General features: G+C 41.6%; 1 protein-coding gene across 1 annotated transcript; it reads right to left on the minus strand.

Moving 5' to 3' along the window:
* Nucleotides 1-6,349: 6,349 nt before the first annotated feature.
* LOC142814371 (uncharacterized) lies at nucleotides 6,350-18,995 on the minus strand. The gene is made up of 4 exons (XM_075893096.1): nucleotides 18,860-18,995; nucleotides 17,229-17,434; nucleotides 13,810-13,945; nucleotides 6,350-7,929 (listed from the first exon to the last, which is right to left on the minus strand). The coding sequence occupies exons 1-4, from the start codon at nucleotides 18,993-18,995 to the stop codon at nucleotides 7,832-7,834; spliced, it is 576 nt and encodes a 191-aa protein (XP_075749211.1). The 3' UTR covers nucleotides 6,350-7,831.
* Between the last annotated feature and the right edge of the window lie 3,924 nt (nucleotides 18,996-22,919).

Raw genomic sequence — 22,919 nt, forward strand, 5'->3', positions numbered from 1 at the left:
TTTACTTCAATCGTGATCCAAATTTTGACAATGAGCACTCACTTACTTTCCTTATTTCTTTCTCCCCAAAGCCAGACATGTTGAGCCGTAAAAAAGTGACACAAAATGCATGTGACACAGGGACAGAGACCTAACCTAGAGAAGCAGCTGTCCACCTACTACCACGAGATAAACAACTTTCTAACAAACAATATACATAAAAGAGCAAAACAAAAACGGGTGCATGCTCTCCGGCCTATTTTCATTACTCTGATGAACATCACGCGTTCTGTCCACGCCCGTCGTTCTCTTGTGCGACAGGTTGACCACAATGAAGCGGCGGAACAAAGTAGCCTCGGGACCTCAGAAAATCCCAGCGCACAATGAAAGTTTCATGCCACTGTCCGCGGTGACCGGTAACGCAGTTCGCGTTGTGCTGCGCCATCTAACCTAGTGTCCACAGAACTATAGGAAGGCGTATGCCGTGACGCTCACTTCATTAGTTATCTCATTAGCGGGTGATTCGTTGCGTACGCGTTGCGTTCCTGGTGAAAAGTTCTAATCAGAGCGTTGCTGGTGCGCACACAAAAATGAATAGAAAAAAGTAGATGCCCTCATGAGATGGGGCGGTCGCTGTTGTAAAGAATAGCCTTTTTACCTGTTTTTGAGATGGGCGAGGCTGTGCAGTGAAGTCCCACCACACGGCTTGTCACTCACACGTTGCTGGCTGCCTGGCTAGCCTATTTAAAAAATTCAGGATGCTTTTACAGGGCGTATACCCGAATCTTCAAATCACGGTGCACGTTGTAAGTGCCGTATCTCATCTCAGCGGTCGATATGTTGACTGAAGAGACTGACACATTATTTCCTTTAGCGTTTTTGAATGAAACAGTCTCTTTGGACAATAAACGTTGGCATTGATGTGAAAGAGACATCTGCTTTCTTTTTCCTACTTTTATGGTTGTCAATACTTGTCTAACTTACGCCTGCTTTCGTGAGAGAAGTTCCCTCTATCTCTGGTTCAATGCCACACATTTAGTGGCTCTGTGTATCTTAATCTGTACAAGCCCGATGATGTGTTTCACAACAGCAACAACAACAAAAAAAAGGAAGTAATCGTAATGACGAGTATATACGATATGCTGGGCTGCACTTTTAATCTTGTTCTCACAACACTGAATGGCAGCCCCAGATTGCAACTGCAGTGACAGTAAAAAGACGACATCACCGACAACAAAAAAAGATGGCATCCATGCAGTTTCTAACTTGCCACATTTCCGCCCGAATTTGTAGATGATAAGTCAAAGGATATGGCAAATAAACTCTTTATAGCAAAGCGTGTTTCATTCCAGGTCACATAAAACTTGTGCATGCAAGAAATAAAGGTGGGAACTATCATGACCGTTTATCTATCTCATTGCAATGTAGACTTGGTCATTTCACGTATCAGAATGCCATAACCTACTTTGTGTGATATGGTATGGTATGTTGTAGAAAAACTTCATTTGGGGGGTCAGCCCGGGCGTGAACTAGTACGTAGCGAGCCACTCTCACGTCGGAACAGACAGGCCTAGCCGCTCCACCACCTCGTGGGTCCCTTGAACTGCCCATTGTGGCGTCCTTAGATTGGGGCGGCGTGCCACTAATAATTTAATTTTTAATCTTTTAATCCAGTGTTTTTTCTTATTATTCAATATTTTGTGTCAAACGAATGTCTTAAAAGCCCCTGTAATTTTTCGGAATGAAAATTAGCATCTATTGTCATTGTTTAACGTGAAGGTCAAGTAACTGTACTTTTTTCGAGTGTGGTCGAGGAACAAACCTCTCTACTCTAGTATCCATTGTGATGACAACTAAATGTGTTGCCTGATTATATATAAACCACGAATGGAAGTCAACTTTCAGTTTTTTGCTAGCCACTCAGAAAAACGAATAGAAAATGTCTGGATGGGTGTCAGGACTATCATATCCACTTCATCTTCAAGTTCATAATGACGCTACCGTCGGACCGAGCGAGCTACAAGACTCCACACGATAAGTGGAGTAATGGTGCATGAAAAGCTGCATCTTATTCCAAGAGATTGCTCAAAGCAGTTTGCGATGGAAGAAATCTTAATAACGCCCTTCCCGGTTCTCTCTTCTTTAGAAAAAGGAGCAAATTACAACAAGAGTCAACTGGAACAAAATAACTGGGGCCGTCTTCAGCGGAGAATTCGAGAGGAGTTATAGCTAAGGAGGAAGGGCGAGAGAGGCAGGCAGGGTTGGTGGTGGAAGTAATCACCAAATAATGCAGAACGTTTTGTGAATGCTCCGTTCGCGTACGTGCACAGTGCAAGAACAACGAGTGCACTCAGCCGAGGCACCAAGAGTCCGGCTATTACAAGCAGAATAGACAGGCTTCTGCCACGAGAAACTAACGTTCTGCACAATTGCCCTCATTATCGTGGTCTTCAAGACAGCTTTGCTTCTCAGCGAAGCGTTAGTCGGGCGGATACAATGTTTAGCGGCTCACATGCGGAATAGGGAAAGGGAAAGTGAAGTTGAAGTATGGCCGAGAGCACGAGAAAAAGTAATGTGAATGCCTCTCTCTTACTCTCTTTTTTTATCTCTACCACCACCAACTCTCTCTCTCTGTTTAACTTACGCTCTCATTCTATATTTAGTTTGCATTACCAGTTTGCCGTTCAGATATGGGTGGTACAGGCTGACGAAGTGTGGAAACCGCCATTAGGAAGAAAACATTTTGCTTCGGTGGTGGTCTTTTGAAGAAAGCTTTAGGACCTTGCTACACTTTGGATAAAGTTCAATTATCACTCAATCGTTTGAAGCTGCGAATGCCTTTTGATTATGTTGAAGAGGAAAGATCAAGGTAATTTCAAGTTCCTAAGTGTTTAGTCCTAACGACGACGGAAATAGGAGACACTTTGTTTAAGGTGTCTTTTTTTCTCTGCGTTCCCGAAAAATTTTGCTGCACTTATTCTGCGCATACACTTCGATGAAGACGTCAGCGGGCTTTTTGAAGAATATTTAGCGTCGCCTGCGGTCGTGTGCACGAGGAACTAAATGAAATGGCTTTTAGAGAATGGGCAGGCCTCAGCAAAAATTTGGTGTTGCCGAGCTGGGCTCTATATTATATTGCGTCAATGAAAACAAACTCAGGAAGCGCGAAAAGAAAGGAGAGACAACGACGAAAGGCTTGTATTCAAGCGGGCTACATATAGTCATGAAGAAAATAGAGGGTAAATGCTATTGGCTGTAAAGATGACACATGTATTCCCGTAGGAATCGTGTCCACACAAAAGGGGCTTTCGGGATGAAGAAGCAGTAATCAATATAGCTTTAACAACTCTCTTGATTGCTTCCACAGACGAGGTTGTATGGCTTAGCGGCCTTACTTTTTTTTCTTTCTGTTTCTTCCTTGCACTTCTCTCTTTTTGTTCTTTTGTGTTTCTTAATTATTTTAATTTATTTCTTCTCAATTTTTTTCATTTTTTGTTTTTTGTTCCTTTTTCTTCACTTTGTTTATCATTCTGTGCCTGTATTTCTCACTCATTCTATCTCTTTTTCTTTTTGTCGTGTTTCTGCCCCGCCACAGTGGTCTAGTGGCTAAGGTACTCGACTGCTGAACCGCAGGTCGCGGGATCAAATCCCGGCTGTGGCGGCTGCATTTCCGATGGAGGCGGAAATGTTGTAGGCTCGTGTGCTCAGATTTGGGTGCACGTTAAAGAACCCCAGGTGGTCAAAATTTCCGGAGCCCTCCACTACGGCGTCTCTCATAATCATATGGTGGTTTTGGGACGTTAAACTCCACATATCAATCAACCAATTTTTGTCGTGTTCTCGCTCTTTAATGCACTCTGTTTCACTGCGCCATTTTTTACTTCGCTTTCTGCCTATTTCCACCTTGCTTGTTCTGACTGTAATATCTTTTGCTTTTTCTCCATCTTCTTCCTCCTCTTCACCCTAGCATCAATGTCTCACTCTCCATGTTTGTCACTCTCAGTTTTATTCTCTTTCTCGCAATTTTGATCTTTCTTTCTCTCTTACATTCTGTTTCTTCTATTTCTTTTTCTTGTTTGCTTCCTCCTGACTTCTATCCTTTTCCGCGTCTACTTCGCTCTCTTTTATTGATTCTATCTTCATCTTTTCTCTAATTTTTATTTATTTTTGTCCGTCCTTTGTTATGTTTTACTTTATTTTATTTTCCTTCTCCTACCTCTCCTCCTCATTCTCGCAAACTCTTTCCCACCCTTGCTACACTTACTATGCTCTTGATATCAAGTGTGGATGTCCAAATGGCTATGGTGCTTGCGTTGTGATCGAATGCATTCTATCGAAAACAGCTGTTTGCTACGAAAATTGGGTAAATCGCTAAATTCACCACCACTATATTGGGGCATATTATCAGTTAGAGGTTTGTCGATACAGCTTAAAACTTATTGTTTGCCTTAACAGCGGTGTCAGAATCCCCGACAAAATATACCAAGGTACCTTGTCTCTAAAAGATGAAAGTGTATCTCTACATTAAAGTCATCTATTTCAAGCACCAGTTATTCAAACATATCTGCAAAATATTGACACGTTAGTATAGCGGGGGCGTGTAAAACAGCAGAGGGTAAACATTTTGCTCTGGGAAACACAGTCGCACACCACATGCTTCGCCCTTCCCCAGATTTCACGTTAGTGTAAAGCTGAAGCAGTTTTGCCTAACACCCTTGACCGCAACTTTTATTAGGCATGATGCTGGTTTTCGTCTAAGATTACTCAACCTACAACCTCTCGTCAACAGGTTGACGAGTCACGCTGATATTTGGCTCCATTATTTGCAAATAAATCCTTCATTTTTTTCATTAGGATGGGGTCAATTGGCAATGATGTAACTGCTTTCATTCCTTAAAGTGATTATTTTCAGAAGAAGCGCTGTCTGAGAAACTTTTTTCAACATGTGGAGCAAGAGGAGACAGAGTAGCAGGAAGTGTGGTACCACTAGCGATCGCTGACTGCCTTGAAAGATCTTCATGCGATTGCTTTTTGCCAGAAGCGGTCTTATCAACTTCTCAGTGGCATCCCGTCACTGCGTATAAAGATAGAAGCAGCACCGTAAAAGACTGGAAACAAGGCTTTCATGAACAGTGCACCGCTATCAATCGTACATCAAACTAGACTGCACAGCTTACCTGTATACCGTTGGGGAACTCGACCAAGCAACTGGAACTCTGGAAATAATATATATTCTAACAAGTAAAACCAAAAGTCGCCTATATGTGGTCATTTTAGCGCTTAAGTTTACCTTTTGGGCGTATATACAATTTCTTCCATTCTGGCACGTGAATGCATGAATAACCTTCAGTTATTCATGCATTTATTACGACGCAACCTTTGTCATAACACGACTATCCTTACTCCGAACTTCGTTAAAGCAGGCTCGCTGCTCAAACATCAAATACATGTCTCAAGACGACTGCTTCGTTTAGGTGCACCCTTTGCAAATAAATGCGAGAATTTGCCTAAATCGCCAAGACCTCGTAAACAAAACTATCGAGCTGCGGTGTGGCCGCAGGCTATTCGTGATACTCCCTTTTTCTCAACTCGCTTCCTGCGAGTAGCCTTCGCAAGTCGCGTGATACCTCTTTTGCTCTATAGCTTTTCATCTCGTGCCATTCATCCATCAAGTATCTACCATATCGTCCAGTAACAAGTTATTTCTCTCCTTTATTTTCCTCTGTATAGATTAGTTTTGTTGCGTACCTAAGTCATGGTTCGAATTTTTTCTTTTGATGGCACATTCTTTCATTTCACTGCGCATACAGTGACAGCTCACACTACGTGGCGGCATATTTCAGAAGTATGTAATATTCAGGAACTTCATTTCTTTTATTCGATTGAAACGCATTCTTGAACGTCTAGAGCACTTATGTCAGTGAAATTTCTTCAAGCACTCGTTAAATAAGTGTTCTGTTTCACACCACGGTTTGTTGACTGCTGTGGTTCAGTACCTGTTTCGCTGTACTGCTGAAGATAGAAACACTGGCTTTTTTTTTTCTCTCCGACTAATATAGCTGCTGTTCAATGCAAAAAGAACAAAAAGAAAACTTTTGCAGCGTATTTTGCATGCATCTCAAAAGCCTGGGGTTGAAATATGCGCAATACACAACATCAACTATGGTTTCTTATACCTTCTCAATGTTTCTCGTGCGTTAAAATTTACATTCAATAATTCATGCATTTATTACGACGTAAATTTGTCATAACACTACTATGTTAACTCTGTACCTCTAAACACATCCAAATCCTTCAAGGAGCGGATTTCATTGTCTGGCTGAAGTTCACACTCATAAAAAATGTCGAGTGAGCACACAACGACACATAGTCAAATTTCAATAGAGTTTTATTGGAAGTGCGAAGGAATGAATGAGTGAAGGTTTCATTAAAATTTATGGTTTAAACATTCCTCGAATCAAGCACTTAGTTTAGAAAGCAGCGGAGTTTTAGTATTGGCCCATAGCGCTATTTACAAAAAATAACGTCCCATGAACAGCCCAGTACATTTTCTGAACAGCCACACCATGACCGCTTACGCTAAGCTGCTTCTTGGTTTCCACGCATTAAAACCTTTCTTTATCTTTTTATGCACTGTTTCATAGTTGTAAGTGTGGGTGGAGCTAAGCTTGAACAAGCGGCAAACCAACAACAAACATTGCACCGCTTGTAAACTGTACAATCAGCTAGAGTGACTATGCCCAAGTGGCTTGAAATTCACTTCATTTTTTTTTCGGTTGACATACCCAGAAGATGAAAACCATTTCCGACAAAGACATAGCGCTAATATTCAGTTCCGTATAGTTCAAGTCTCACGAGAGTGTTCGCTTTCGTAAAGAACTGTGATTATGGTCGTTTAGCATGTCTTGTTAAACTTGCACTTGGCGATTATTCTTTTTTTTCGAAACGAGTACCTAATGGTTTCAAATTTATTGTTCCAGCCATTATAATCATTTAATGTAAGTTTACAGTCACGAGTCATTGAGTATCTCCGCTTTGCGAACGAGTGAAATTGAGTTCATAAGAATAATAGAATGAGTTTTACAGCCAAAGAAACGTTTTTTCGACGTCGACAATCTAAGTCTACTGTCAGTCGAGATTTCATTCTCCGGTGCTGAAAAAATCCTGTCTGCATCAGTAATTCAATCCTTTCACGCCTTTTATGACTTACTGATCGCATGCAAAAAGTAAATAAAAGACTTTTGATGTAGTGACTAGAACATTCTTGTCATCACAGATCCAAAAGAGAGAAAAAAAGAGCAGATATATATATATATATATATATATTTTTCTATTCGCGTCAAGGAATTTCAGGAAGAAAAGCGTGAAGTAAGATGGCATCCTTTGAGATCGCCATCACGGGAGAACTTGGAGAGATTGGAGAAATACAGCAAGAAATACAAAGAAGCATGGGCAAGGAAAAGCAACAAAACAGTTTTTCTTGCGTCGTTCAGCCTTTCGTACCCGCAGTTTCGCGTCTTCTTTCACTGTTACGACTTTCCTTGCAACTGAAGTCAGTGCGGTCTTTGCGTTCATAGGTCTCACATCGTTTATATTTGCAGCAAAACAGTGATGTTGTCAGTGCGCACAGTAGATGCTTAACGGAGTGCCTAGGCACCCGCTCACACTGGCGCCTCACAGCTGCTGAACCAGACAGCGCCGCACGAACACAACACGTTGTTTACAAAGCGTTCTGTGCACCTCTTCTCGCTATTATACACAAGGCGACGGCTGGCTGGCTGTTTCGTCGGCTGGCTTGCTGCCTACGGCACGCGAAGGCCCCTGAAACCATAGTATGAGAGGGGGCATCACTTCACGTGGCGTGCCACCGAAGCAACGACGTCAAGCATCCGATGGTGGCGACGAGTGCCCAGGCGACGCCAGACGTCCTCAGCTGACTAGAGGAGCCGGCTGCAAGAAGAAAATCACGTTGAGGGACAGCGAGAGTTGCTATTAAAGAAATAGTTCAAATTGACGAAAATAAGAGTAGTTGTTAAAACTTGCTACTCCACACACAAATAAAGAAAGCCGGGAGTCAAAGGCGGCTGTATCATAGCTGTGACACACAGAAAAAAGTAAAGCACTTCAAAGTAAAACTATCTTGTCGCCGAAAGGGGCCATTTATTGAAAAAAGTTGCGCCGATGACACACGGAAACAGACACAGCACCTACAGCTGCCAGTGCTGGGCTAGCAAGGTGAAGTGCGAGTGTCAGGGTACGCCTTTCTGGACCAAGAAATAGATGCCGGATCTTCTTTACCGAAAAGGATTTTTGCCGGAAAGGAGTTACTTCCTCGTAGTGGGTCACTGCGCACGAACACCTTTCCGGAATATGTCCCCTTGTTTTAGGGCATTAAGGACACCTGTGCGTCACGGGTATCATAGAGTGACTGCAAAAGACGCGCTTCGTTCCGCACAGAAAGCCAGCTGATACCCTTAAGAGGTTTTTGCCGTATCTATAACTAACCTTACACCCTACGAAAGAGTTGTTTTCACATATCAAAACAATCATACCATGGTGCTTACAGATCAAAACAACCGTACACGGCCACAGAAATCCAAAATCAAGATAGGAGCCGACATATGGAAACACGTAGGGGAATAATCAGGATGAACAGTACAAGTGCCTCAGAGAGGCTGGCCGACGTTTTGTTATGCCGACCTATCGAAACGACGGTCAGCCTGCCTGAGGCGATTCCACTGTTCACCCTGATTATTCCATTACGGCCACGGAAAGAGACACACAGGACATCCGCAGAGCATAGGAGAACTTTCGCTCTCGCCCATGTAGGACTGTATATATTATGAAGTCTTTGTATAAATAACCTTTATTAGGCCCGAGGAACCGGCAGCCGACAGCTACGATGAAATAATGAAGATGATTATGCTACGCGATAACGATGAGGATGCATGAGCCACACATGATAATGATGATAATGTACAGGGGAAGAGGATGCGTATACTAAATGCCGTCAATATGTATATATGCGATTTTTTTCTTTTTCTTTATTTGTAGCAATCACCTGGAAATGGCTAACCGTCACCAAGTAACGGTGATAAAAACTCCTTCGTCTATTTTCTATTTCAATGAAAGAACAGCAGGACATAGCGATTGTTAATGTTTGTGTGAGAGGGGAGGGGGTGTCCTGTCACTGCGTGTTGTTTTGATCGTTTTGTTTTGTGCTCTTTTTTTGCTCCATTTTCGTTTATTTGCTTATAGCATTTTTTATGTCAATAAAATTTCTGTTAATGACCAGCGCTCGTCTTGTGTGTCCCGTATCATGCCCATATCTTTTTGCACTTTTTATCTTAAACGAGCGCAACCAACTGGCTGCCTCATTAAGTTACCAATGACCTAAATGCTTTTGTCGTGGAGTGTTGCCGGTAGCTCCAACGCCCTCGATTAGAGCTGAAACTCATTTAAACTAATGTCCTGAAGTAAGAAAGCATGCAATTGTACTTCACATACCCATCGAATGTGCACGTACGCGCCCAACCATACACACAACATATGACGTTGTAAAATACTCTGACAAAGCGCTTTGTGCTATACGTACACCTGCCATCCGCTATATATACTCTTGGTATCTTAAGCCATCGTTTAGTAACGGTGTAGATATTCCTTCTATGATCCAGTCCATCTAATTAAATTGCTGTTGCTGAAACAATGCACAATAAATGCTCAACTACCTTTGTAAAGACAAGTTTCGCTTTCTTGTAATGCCAGATCCTCTACAGAGGGATCAGCCACGTTTTAATTCTTCACGCTCACGCATTAGAATTACCCGTGTGCGTTCTCACCATTCCTGGATAAATACTGTGTCAAACACTTCTGGCACGTACCTCCACTCTAGTGGCGCGTAACTTCCAACGGTTATGTGCCACTGTAGGCGGGAAGTATTTTACAACGTGGGCGACAGTATTGTGGCATTGTCAATGTCTTGATGACCTATAACTTTAGCAATTTTGGTCCTAGGAGGGTCAGAGTGGTGTCTATCTGTTCGTGAAGATACAAAGAGTTCAACCGCTACAAATACTGCTATTACAAACAAGCGAAAGTTTGAAATTTTAGGAACAGAAAACAGTGTGAATCTGTGAAAACAACAACAGTCGGACCACGTGCCCGGTGCCGCGCATTTCACAACCGGGGAAAAAAATCGCGTGTTGATGGAACTACAATAAGAGGCCTGAGGTGCGGCCTCACCGGTAACCACCGCCGGGAACGCACTCCCTCACCAGAGAAGGATTGGCCACCCTGGTGCAGTATCTGGCCACTACCTCCCACACGCATACGTCAAATAACTCACGGCCCTCAGTCCCCAGCAGCTGCGAAGCAACTGACTACGGCGGCGGTCAGATCTGCAACGCAGCAGAGGGTGCTAAGAATCTCTGGACTACAGGCCGTCATTGGAACCTGAACTTGGCAACGTTTAACGCTAGAACCTTATCTAGTGAGGGAAGTCTAGCTGTAATATTCGAAGAGCTAGAGAGTGTTAAATGGGATATAATAGGCTCAGTGAGGTAAGGAGGACAGATGAGGCCTATACGGTGCTAAAGAATGGGCACGTCCTTTGCCATCGGGGCTTGGCAGACAGAAGAGAACTCGAGTGGGGTTCCTAATTCACACAAACATAGCTGGCAACTTAGAGGAATAATATAGCATTAATGAAAGGGTGGTAGGTATTGTAATTAAACTAAATAAAAGATACAAGATGAAGGTAGTACAGGCTTACGCGCCTACATCCAGCCATGTTGACGCTTCAGTTGAAAGCTTCTATGAAGACGTGGAATCAGCAATGAGTAAGGTAAAAACACAGTATACTATAGTGATGGATGACTTTAAAGCAAAGGTAGGGAAGAAGCAGGCTGGAGACCAGGCAGTAGGAGATTATGGCATCGGCACCAGAAACGTCAGAGGAGAGCTACTAGTAGAATTCGCAGAACGCAATAATTTGCGGATTTTGAATACCTTCTACCGAAAACGTGAAAACCGCAAGTGAACATAAAGGAGCCCTAATGGCGAAAATAAGAACGAAATAAACTTTAAAATGACCGCACACCCAGGAATCGTGCAGGATGTGGAAGTGGTTGGCAAGGTACGATGCAGTGACCATAGAATGGTACGGTCTCGAATTCGCCTAGACTTGAAAAAGGAACGACAGAAACTGATGCGCAAGAAGCCAATCAATGAGCTAGCACTGAGAGGGGAAGTACAGGAATTCAGAGTGTCGCTGCAGAACAGGTACTCGGCTCTTAGTGAGGAAACCAACCTTAGCGTAGATACAATGAATGATAATCTCACGAGTATCATTACGGAGTGTGCAGTGGAAGTTCGAGGCAAGGTAGTTAGACAGGACACTAGCAAGCTTCCCCAGGAAACGAAGAACCTAATTAAGAAGCGTCAAACCATGAAAGTGTCAAGTACAACAGACGAAATAGAACTGGCAGAGCTTTCGAAGTTGATTAATAGACGTAAAGTATGCGATGTAAGAAGGTATAACATGGAGAGAATTGAACACGCTCTGAAAAACGGAGGAAGCTTCAAAGCAGTGAAGAGGAAACTTGGGATAGGCAAAAGTAGGATGTATGCACTAAGGGACAAAGAAGGCAAAATAACTACCAATATGGATAGGATAGTTAAAATAGCGGAGGAATTTTACAGAGATCTGTACAGTAGCCTAGACAACCACGGCCTTAATACTATAAGAACTAGCAGTAACCCAGATGACAGAATGATAGAAGAAGTCAGAAGAAGCCAGTAATGATAGAAGAAGTCAGAAAAGCTTTGGAGAGCATGCAAAGAGGCAAAGCTGCTGGTGAGGATAAGGTAACATTAGATCTGCTGAAAGATGGAGGACAGATTGTGTTAGAAAAACTAGCCACCCTGTTTACGAGGTGTCTCCTGACGGGAAGGGTACCAGAGTCTTGGAAGAACGCTAACATCATCGTAATACATAAGAAAGGAGATGACAAAGACTTCAAGAATTACAGGCCGATCAGCTTGCTTTCTGTAGTGTACAAGCTACTTACAAAGGTAATTGCTAACAGTGTAAAGAAAACATTGCAATTCAATCAACCAAAGGAACAAGCGGGATTTCGAACAGGCTACTCAACAATTAACCACATTCATACTATCAATCAAGTAATAGAGAAATGCTCAGAGTATAACCAACCAGTATACATAACCTTCATAGATTACGAGAAGGCGTTAGTTTCAGTAGAAATATCAGCCGTCATGCAGACACTGCGAAATCAGGGCGTAGATGAAATATATATAAACATTCTAGAAGAAATCTACAGGGGATCAACTGCTACTATAGTGCTTCATAAAGAAAGCAACAGAATACCAATCTAGAAGGGTGTAAGGCAGGGGGACACAATCTCCCCAATTATATTTACCGCGTGCTTACAGGAGGTTTTCAGAAGCCTAGAATGGGAACAGTTAAGGATAAGAGTTAATGGAGAATACCTTAGTAACCTGCACTTCGCCGATGACATTGCATTGCTGAGTAACTCAGGGGACGAATTGCAACTCATGATTACGGAGTTACACAGGGAGAGCAGAAATGTGGGTCTTAAAATTAATCTTCAGAAAACGAAAGTAATGTACAACAACCTCGGAAAGGAACAGCGCTTCAAGATAGGTAATAGTGCACTTGAAGTTGTAAAAGACTATGTCTACTTAGGGCAGGTAATAACCGCAGAACCTAACCACAAGAATGAAGTAACTAGAAGAATAAGAATGGAATGGAGCACATTCGGCAAGCACTCTCAAATTATGACAAGTAGATTGCCATTATTCCTTAAAAAGAAGGTATATAACAGCTGTATCTTGCCGGTACATAGCTACGGAGCAGAAACCTGGGGACTCACAAAGAGGGTTCAGCTTAAATTGAGGTTGACGCAGCGAGCAATGGAAAGAAAAATGGTAGGTGTAACCTTGAGGGACAAAAAGAGAGCGGAGTGGATTAGGGGACAAACGGGGTTAAGGATATCATAGTTGAAGTTAAGAAGAGAAAATGGACATGGGTCGGGCATGTAGTGCGTAGAGAGGATAACCGCTGGTCATTAAGGGTAACTAACTGGATTCCCAGAGAAGGCAAGCGAGTTAGGGGGAGACACAAAGTTAGGTGGGCAGATGAGATCAAGAAGTTTGCGGGTATAAATTGGCAGCAGCAAGCACAAGACCGGGTTAACTGGCGGGACATGGGAGAGGCCTTTGTCCTGTAGTGGACGTAGTCAGGCTGATGATGATGAGGATGAATTGTCTTGACCTGTGCGTCATATGCGTCAAAATACCTTACCTTCCCATACTAACTTTGGTTCACACCAAGTTAAGGAACTTAACACGAGAGCACCAGGGCCCAAACGGCTAGATAGGTAGACAAATAAATAGACAGATACGCAGATAGCCACCAAAAGGTTTTGCAGTACGCAAAGAAACGCCTCACATTTAAAACTGTAATTTCTGCTGACACAAAAGCAAGAAGCAAAATATGAACATTTATAAAAAAGACTCTACAGTTATGACATAATATTGATCGAGAGCCTTCTTGGGAATCTGTCGCACTTTTTTATAGGTGTCTCATTTCCTTCCAATGAAGAGATATTGAATCTGTACGGCCAGATGCCTGCTGGCTCTATATTGCAATAGTTTTCTCATTAAATTTAATTGTTAGCACCCTGTCTGTACTCTTGGCATCGTCGTGTCCAAAGCGCTGTTTTGTTCTCTTTATATATACACCAATCATTCCAGTGAAACACACTGCTTCAGTTGACTGCAAACACTCACAGTCGACCCTGATCATCTTCTCGGCGAAGATTGTCTGGAATGAGGGCGCATCATTGGAGACTTCGCATTTGTACGTGCCCTCCGAAGCAGCATCCATGCCACGGATAAACACACTGCCATTTACTGAGCGTAGCATCTGCAAAAAAAGAAAGAACAAAATAAGAAAAAAAGAAAAACGCGTCAACTGAGGTAAATTAGAACAACATGATTTGCCCGACCAAATTGCTTCAACCAATGATTGAGATGGTAATATAGGCGGACAACACTCACTTCGTCTGGTTAACCTCCCTGCCTTTCCTTGCATCTTTATCTCTCTCTCTCTCTCTCTCTCACTCCGTTGTTTTTCCACTCACGTACAATGTGTGATGATCCTGTGTATAGACATAGCAGTTTAATTTGGGCAGCCGTTAAGCTGGTATAAAAAGTAAGCTTTCTTACGTTCAAAGTATTGCAGCACAAAAGTTTGGTTGAGATAGATACCAACGACTGCGTCAGAAAATCATTTATCTGAAGCTAGTAAGAAAGCTCTAAAAAGCGTCGACTATTCGTTGCAACTCAAGTAGGCCAGCTTGCATCTCAGTTTATCCTTCTGTTGACCATGAAACGCCAGATTACCTTATTGTATTGAAACCAAAAGAAGTAAAAGTGCAAATACGTCGTCAGTGCTCACATTTATTACAAAGTATTACAGCGAATTCTATTGGAGGACCAGAACTGACGTCTCCACTCCAATTTGTAAGTTAAAATACGCTCACATCAATTTCAAAATCTGCGTCATGTTTGTCGAAGAAACATCTCAGGATAATTTATTCTTAGAACACAAAGAGCAATGCAAAACAAAACTGTTAAATCTTTCATATCATATGAATATCACATTTGCTCGCTAATATGATTCTTTTAGTGTACATTAAATATGTAAAGGTAAACATCTTCGACAGATATCTGTCTGCCTGGACAAAAATGAGAAAACTTTGGACTAAACGTGGCTGGATAACTTTCTTATTCGCATGGCTTGAAATCTCGTCCTCTTTTGAATGTATATTCGCAATGCAAGGAATGCAATTGTTTGAACTTTGCTTTCAAAGCAAACCACATAAAGAAGCAGTAAGATAGATTTGAGCCAACTTATTGAGGCTTTTCCTATGTCAGTCCAATGATTAATATTTCTTTATAGAATACATATGAAGTCCCCAATATTTTTATATATTTTTCATGTTTTTGTAAACATCTTACGGAACTATATGGAACATTTGGAATGACATAAAGAAGGTTTCACTACTGATGAAGCTGTTCCTTATGAAAACGCCTTAGCATCTTCTCTTCAGAATCAGAGTAATGCGTTCATCGATCGTAGTTCAAAACAGGGGTGTGCGTCAAAGAAGCAATCTTTTTATCAGACTAGGCCGCAAAACTAAAACCTTGTTCCCATGCGGCTACAGTGCGTCTTCGGCGACTTAGGAAGAAATGCTAGCGTTAATAATTATGCTAACCAATATTTTTATTTTTTGTTGCGATATAGACCTGCATTTACCTACCTCGTCATCGCGTCTATAGGACGTTGGTTAACGATGACAAGAAAGGAACCAGCGACAATTTAAAAAAACAAAGACACTAGTATCGAGCGGCATGTACCACACTCTGTAAGCACTAATGCTTCTTTTCTGCGTATTTAGTTTTTTGTCCTTGTAACTGAATAATTAGAGTGTCTCAAAGATTGCTTTCTCCGTGAACATGGCAGATAGCTCGGGTAGCGAAACCCTCTCGGAAAGGTTGTTCTTTGTACAGTTCAGTTCAGTTCGCAACCAAGTTTTCTGTTCTTTACGGCAGAAAAGACTCGGAGAATGACGCCAAACTATTTAAACGTATTTCGGGTGATAAACCATACAACGAGCCCAAGTGGTGGTCAGATGTTGACCAGTACGTCTCGCTCTCTCACACATCAATTTTTCATGCCTAAAAAAACTGCAGGGAGGATGGTGGCACCTTTTTATTGTGCTCACTATATATTTGATTTGTATTGTATTGTCTCAGCAATACATGGTGAAGATTTCGAAATATCCTTTTCAACAAACGTTGAGTGATGTTAAGCCCGAAAAGGGTGCCCGGCTCAGACTTCAGAGTAGGGTTGCTTAGAGATACGATATGTGCTGCAAGGAGTATTGAGCTTTTGGGTACTTTTTTTTAGATTCAGAGAGTAATGAAGAAGATTCGGGTTCACAAAATTAGCTGTCCGATTCAAAATATTGCAGAAGCAGTCAGGTACTGAGAGCTATGGTTTTGGGGAAATTGTCATGGCTGAACGGGTAGTCACTTTTATGTGCATGCTGATGTATTTGGGCATCAGCGAACTTCCACGACTACACTATCCGAGAACAAGTATATTGGTGATAAGTCCTACTGATTGACAAAGAGAAGAAGACAAGAATAGCGTTATGAGGACAAAAAGTTTGACAGCTAGACAAGTACCCCTTGTAAGGTCGCTTTTGCTCAGTGGCAAAAGGGCCTTAGACAATTTTTTTTACATCTTCACATTGTAAGACATTATTTAACCTATTTCGACAGTCCGAAATTGAAATTTGAAAGCTTTCTTGTGACTTAGGTTTATAGTATTTTAGTGTATGCGGTGAAGTAACATATTGAAATGTTCTTGTGCCCTGTTCAGTGATACTATATTGTCTAAACTTTTTTTCTGCTGCCCTTGAGCATAATTTTCCTAATTGCCGAAGGGTGAACATAAAATTTATCGCTCTTTTAAGTTATATTTATTGCATTATTATGTCTAAAACCTGCAGGGTAAAGTGTGACTATGTAGCCTTATGAATAATGCAATTGTTAGCGCATAAGCTTTTTGAGCAAGATAATTCAACGTTTCTTCTCGTATATATAATTAGTGAGCAAAGGTTTTGAATACTTTTAATTATTTTCTTTCTTGTTTTCACAATTGGTGCATGGCATTAAAATAACGATGTACGAGGGTCAAAAAATATTTTCCTATTTGCCCTAGCATATGATAATCTAACATAGTTTTGCTGAAGTTATACTATATAAAAGTACAATCCCTTAGCTCTGTACTGAGAAGTTATGTAACTCTTTATTTATATTAATTACAAGAACACATTATTACACAAACCTATAAAATGTAGTCAATGTACCTATTTAATAAACTAAGGGTCTAGAAAATAGTGATATGGGGTTAAGGAGCAATGTTTTTGTGCGTATCTGCGCATAAGTTGTGTAGTGTAAGACCAATGTTGCGAATAAAATGAAGTAGTGTTATGAAGAATCCATTACTATGAGAGGTCCACCTAATTTTTTTCTCGTGGGCGTTTTTACCACCGTTATGTATATTCATGAGCGTGTTTCCGTGTTTGCGTAGACATATATACTTGTCCATGTATTAAAGTTGAAATGTTCCTTACGTCTACCCTTATGCTGTTCACTTCAAAATACTGGCCGGGTGGCCTGTCAGAAGGGACGTATCTGAAGAACTCGGTGTCGTCCTTGTACCACTTCACAGAGTACAGAAGGTCTCCCTCGAGGTCGTAGGCGCACTTCAGCAGCACTTCCCGGCCCACACTCACACGTTGAGGTACGTCCAGTGACACGATGCGCAAGCCAAGGATTCCTGCAATGGGAGAACCGCCTTTCCGTTAAATAAATTAAATAAGCGCATACATTACTTTTGCGGGTAAATATAGAAGTAAGCATATATATATATATATATATATATATATATATATATATATATATATATATATATATATATATATATAAAGCGGGCTCTTATTCTGGCATCCTTCTTGGGGGGCTGGAGACACTTGTGGGTAGTTTTTCCATCTATGTTTATTGTTTGTTCTAGGTGAAACACCCCCTTTCATCTGATTTTCCGTGAAGAGGGAAGCTAGACCTCTAGCAACTTCCCCCCCCCCCCTGCTGCACGTTTGATATATAGTATGGTCGCTATTGCTCCGGAAGAAATTATCTTGCTAAGTTCTATTATTTCTCTCATTAGTATATTACTTTCGTTTGATGCAATGCTTTACAGGTTATGATCCATTTAATTGCATTGATTTCAGATAATTAGGGTAGCTTGAGCAACATTCTATTTGGCCAAGAGGATAATGACAATTGAAAAGTTGATGCCACTTTTGTAACGCACTCTTTGATGGTTTAAAGCTTGGCCTGAGTTAGCTGGAGGACCACCTGTAATGTTGATCCACGGATAAGCATGTTTGTATATAGACCATTTTGTATTCATTAACATCTCATATGGAGGTGTATAGTTCGCTGGACGATCGTAAGTCTATATCAGCCAGAAAAACTTTACTTTCCTTATTATCATAGCAGGCGGTGTATTGTCCAACTTTCTCTTTATGTTTCACGTGGTCCCAGCTATATTTAATGTTACTATTGAGCCATCGTTCACTTACATCTACAAAACCGTTCCAGCCTTTCTGTTGTATGATTGATACCCGTAAAATGGATGACATTATCTGCTTTCTTGCTGTTGTAACCGCCTGGGGCGCAAAATATAGCCTCGTTTATCGATCACGTAAAAAAACTCTGTCAGTAGCTGCCGCATGGAGAGGCCATTAGCGACTGTGATAAAATAGCACGTCAACGTCACTTATCATTACAATGGCATTTTTTAGTGGTGTATACCTTTTTAAACAAACGCTGCAACCTAACAACAGAATTATATCTGATACATATTTTTTGCGGTAGGGAGACATCGGCGTATGAGAATACCTTAGGACATTTCGTACATGGTGCTCATGAGATTCACTAGTATGATGCATACCATGATGATGGCAATCATCAATGGTGAGGAAGACCATCAAATACTTTCGTCAGCATTCATTGTCTTTTTTTTCTGTGCGTTGTTTTTTCTACAGCTCTGTAAATCTCAATGATAACTTTCATCTGAAACAAAGTTTAAGGCTTCTTTTGTATAGATTTTAGCGAGCCTTTGCACACAGTGTCCTTCATTCTATCGAATCAAATTACCACCTAGCACTCTCCTATGGTACTTTTAAGGAACTGAACAAACCTTCCTCTGCAGTGCTATCAGCATCTGGTGTCAAGGCTACAAGCTCAGCTTGTTGACGAACGAATGTTTCTCTAGAACTCACTTGAGCGATGCGGTAATTTGCACACTGAAAGCCAGTAGTATTGACACAAAACATATTGGTGTTAAACGGTGTTTTCAATTGTACAGCCGAAGACGTATAATTTTTTACACAACAATGTTATATGCCTGGGTCGACCAAGACCACAGTGAACTGTTTCCGTCACTAAAATGACACTGAAAAAATGGACGCGATCAGGGAAAAAAGTTTAATCAACGGCAGTCGAACACATGACTTCTCGGTCTACCGGAACAGAGGCTGGAGACACTATAAATTCCACCTCAGTCACTTTTTTTAAATAATTGCGCCACGTCACACACTTACGATGTTTGTGTCATTTGCCAACTATTATTTTATATCTACTAATTCCCTCTCGCAGCATTCTTGTTTGGGGGGGGGGTGATCTCGGCATCAGGGAGCGCTAAAGTGAAGTAATGCACGATGAGCGTCAAGGTATTCATCATGACCTTTTCGGCGCGCTTCCAATAAGTGAAGTGAAACGTTGGTGACGCTTTCACACACCACTTGGTGGCGACCTTAACTCAAGCGTCGGCTTCACTCATGGCATTCATCTACCCTCAAATAGCTCTGCGACGCTCGCCGGATTCGCCTGGGCATAACAGCGTTCCCCAAACCAAGAAGAATTGCGACCTAGTTGGAGAAGACAGCGTTGCGTTTCTCTCTGACCCAGTTGTGGCGTTCAATAACTCTTTAATATGTAGCGGGTAGGCGACATTAGCTCAAGTTCTGCGTCAAATCAGCGAAGCTGTTGCGGCTGCGGCACCACATTGTCTGATTACTCCCTCACCTTTAACTATCACAGCTACCGCAAGGGTTTGTTTAATCATTTCTCATGGACGCGAGTCACCGAGGTGGTGATGTATCGCCAAGCATCAACTCGGGTGCATGAACGCTGAACGGTGGTATAGCTGCCATGCTATAACTAACATTGTGCAAGCTCTGTTTAATGTACATCATTGAACTACTTCTGGAAGGACCCTTATAAAGACGACAGTCTTTTTTGGGAACCTTCGACGCAAAAATTTTGGTCTGTCTGTCTGTGTGTCTGTACATTTGACTGTTTGTCCACCCTTAACAATACCCTAAGCGGCACCAAACAATACTCCGAACGGCCAACCCCATTCGCAGCGCCCACCAGTATTGCTCAAGCTTTAGCGTTCATACTTGTGCGATTGTCAATTAAAAAGCAATTATTGCGCATATCTGCGGCACCATAACAACTTGTCAATATTCTGTATGTGTGTCTTTTTACTATGAAATGCATACATAGGTAATTCTAAGGACCGTAGCGCTTATGACGCTGCGCTGACGATGCAACACTTCCACGAAAAGGCAAGTGTTTCCAACGCTATGCTAAGACGATGGTGGTGGTGGCACTTGCCCGTCATTTTGCGTCCTACTCCTTATCGCCTCCGAGACGGGCGCGCTCGCATTCCTTCATTTTCAAAGATAACTTCAAAATGGCGCTTGAGTCTAACGTGCCTCGATGCGCTCGTTCGCCTTCGCTGCACGGATCAAGACTCTCTAACGCAGCGCTTCTAGAATACAATTCACCAACTTTCTCGCGCATAACATTGAATAAACGTTTTTGTTCATTTTCTCCTGACGCGAGACTATCATCTTTTGACGACATTTGCAGTGGAACTTGCTGATACGCGGCCTACTTTTTTTAGTTTTATGTTATCTTTATACTAATACCTATGACTTAGGGACCAACCATGTTTATTTTCAACAAACGGGCAGGTAAACCTACGCATGCGCGCCGCATATTTCATGATATTTTACTGTCCAGTTTCTCCACTTTTCTTACTTCCGAATTGGCCTGATCCCTGCCAGTACAGTCCATTCCAGATGCATGAGCCCTACAGCTGGCTTAAGAATATTTGCCGAGAAAATAAATTTGCGCGACGATATTTCCGAATGGCTCAAGTCATCAAGTCGACAAATTGAGCGCACGTTTAAATGTCCTCTGAATACATGTTCGTGGCTTGACACAAAAAATGACATGCCTAGTATGTCATTTTTGTGAAAAAAAAGTGTCGTGTATCCTAGATCATTCTTTTGCCTAGCTGATTTATGCCAGATCAATAATACAAGCGTGGCACGTTATTTTCTGTCATGGAGGATTCGTCATGTCCCACTGACATGTTACATTAGCCAACCATTACAAAATTCGCCACCAATTGCGTAATTGCTTGTAAAGAGTGTTTTTTCTGTAAGACAGTGCAGTAGAACGGCCAAGCCATTTCACAAACTCAGCTTGGTGTTATGTTTTCATTTTCTTTTCCTTTCTTTTCCACCTTTTTTTCTTTCTTTTCTATCACATATCTGTATGAACACTGCACACTCAAAACGTTATTCTACACCAACGATAAATGCACCCAACTTTAGCAGATGCAGCACCATTATAATAGTTTGCTAGAGTGACTTGACTGACAAGACTGTAATATTTGCCTTTAAAGCGTGCATTTCTGTTAGACAATAAAATAGACAGGCAAAGCCAACTGAATTAGGGCTAGGCGTAGGTAGTTGGTATTTCATAGGGCAAATATATTAGTGTGGTAGCATTGAAGAGCTCGTTTCGCAGAAATTCTAGTGGTGGTTCAGCGTCAGCGTTGGCGTTCGCGTCGACCTGTAAGCTGTGAGCGAAAAATTGTAATATTATCCATGACCAAATCATGGAGAAAAAACAAATGACATGTTTATTAAACTCGTTCAGTTCGGGTGAAAATGAAACCAAGGCTGCCTGCGTGGCAAATAGTTGTTCTAGAAAGTATGCACGCTGTTGCTTAGAACTGCTTCAGAAAAAAATATGAATGCCATCCGGTGGAATAATACGCACGTAATATTGCGTGGCATTAACGTAGAGTCAAGTCAGGCGTCAGAACACGTTAATTGCGCACCGAGTGGAAGTTTTGAAGGCCCTTCCATTACAAAGCGCTCAGACATAATCATCATCAGCATCAAAATCATCAACAAAGTGAGCAGCTGCGTAGGTGAGCGTGCTGCCTTACGGAATCGCACAAGGCCCTTCGCTGTTTCACAAAAGAGGAAACTGTGGCGTAGTTAGCACCTAGCAATTGTACCTGCAGTAGGCAATTTAAGAGAGCTTCAAACGTCCAATGTCATCGTACAGTCGTTCGTTTACTGATGCCACGCTTCAGGCTACCACCGAGAACCGACGCGAGGCTGCAATTGAGAAGGCTATGAGCACGGTGCCCGATTGTGCTGTCGCGTTCTACACATGAACCTGAAGCTCGTAGTCCTGTAATTTCTTTGAAATGAAATTAAAATATGAGGTTTTATTCAATTACCTTTTGTGTTGCATATAAATCAATTTAATTTTAAATAACTTAAAGTAGGAGGTATAAAGAAACGGTGATGATAAAAAGCTGTTTTTTTTCGTATAAACAAATTACCCTTCGGCAATGACGTCACCACTACTCAAATCGCGATAACGCGGTTAGTGATAAAAATCTGTCAAAATGAACATACAGCTGCCTACTTCAGCTCGAGGTTACCGCAAAAGCTCTCCATGTCGTCATAGATTTCGATGAAGTTTGCTGAACCTCACATAATTGTTTATTGCTAAAAGTATACGACATTATATGCTATGAGAGCCACAAAATATTATTAGAAGTCTGGTGACATTCTATTAAACCTCCCATTAAATGCACCAGAATTCACAGACACTCCTGATGTGTATAAAATATCATCATCAAGCACCAGAAGTAAAAAGAAAACTGCTTCCTAAAGAGATCGAACGTTACTTCACTTCAAGTTAACCAATTTGGTTTGAAGGGATCCTCGGTCTCAATTGTCTTACTAATGTATAAGTGGTATTCAGGTACCGAACTTTCAGCTTCCAATTCATGAACAACAATATTAGTAACTGGGATTGGTGGGTGGGGGGAGAGTTTACCATCTTATAACCATTATATGATTATGAGAGACGTCGTA

Source organism: Rhipicephalus microplus, chromosome 4 (genome assembly GCF_043290135.1).
Source record: "Rhipicephalus microplus isolate Deutch F79 chromosome 4, USDA_Rmic, whole genome shotgun sequence".
NCBI classification, from domain to species: Eukaryota; Metazoa; Arthropoda; class Arachnida; order Ixodida; family Ixodidae; genus Rhipicephalus; species Rhipicephalus microplus.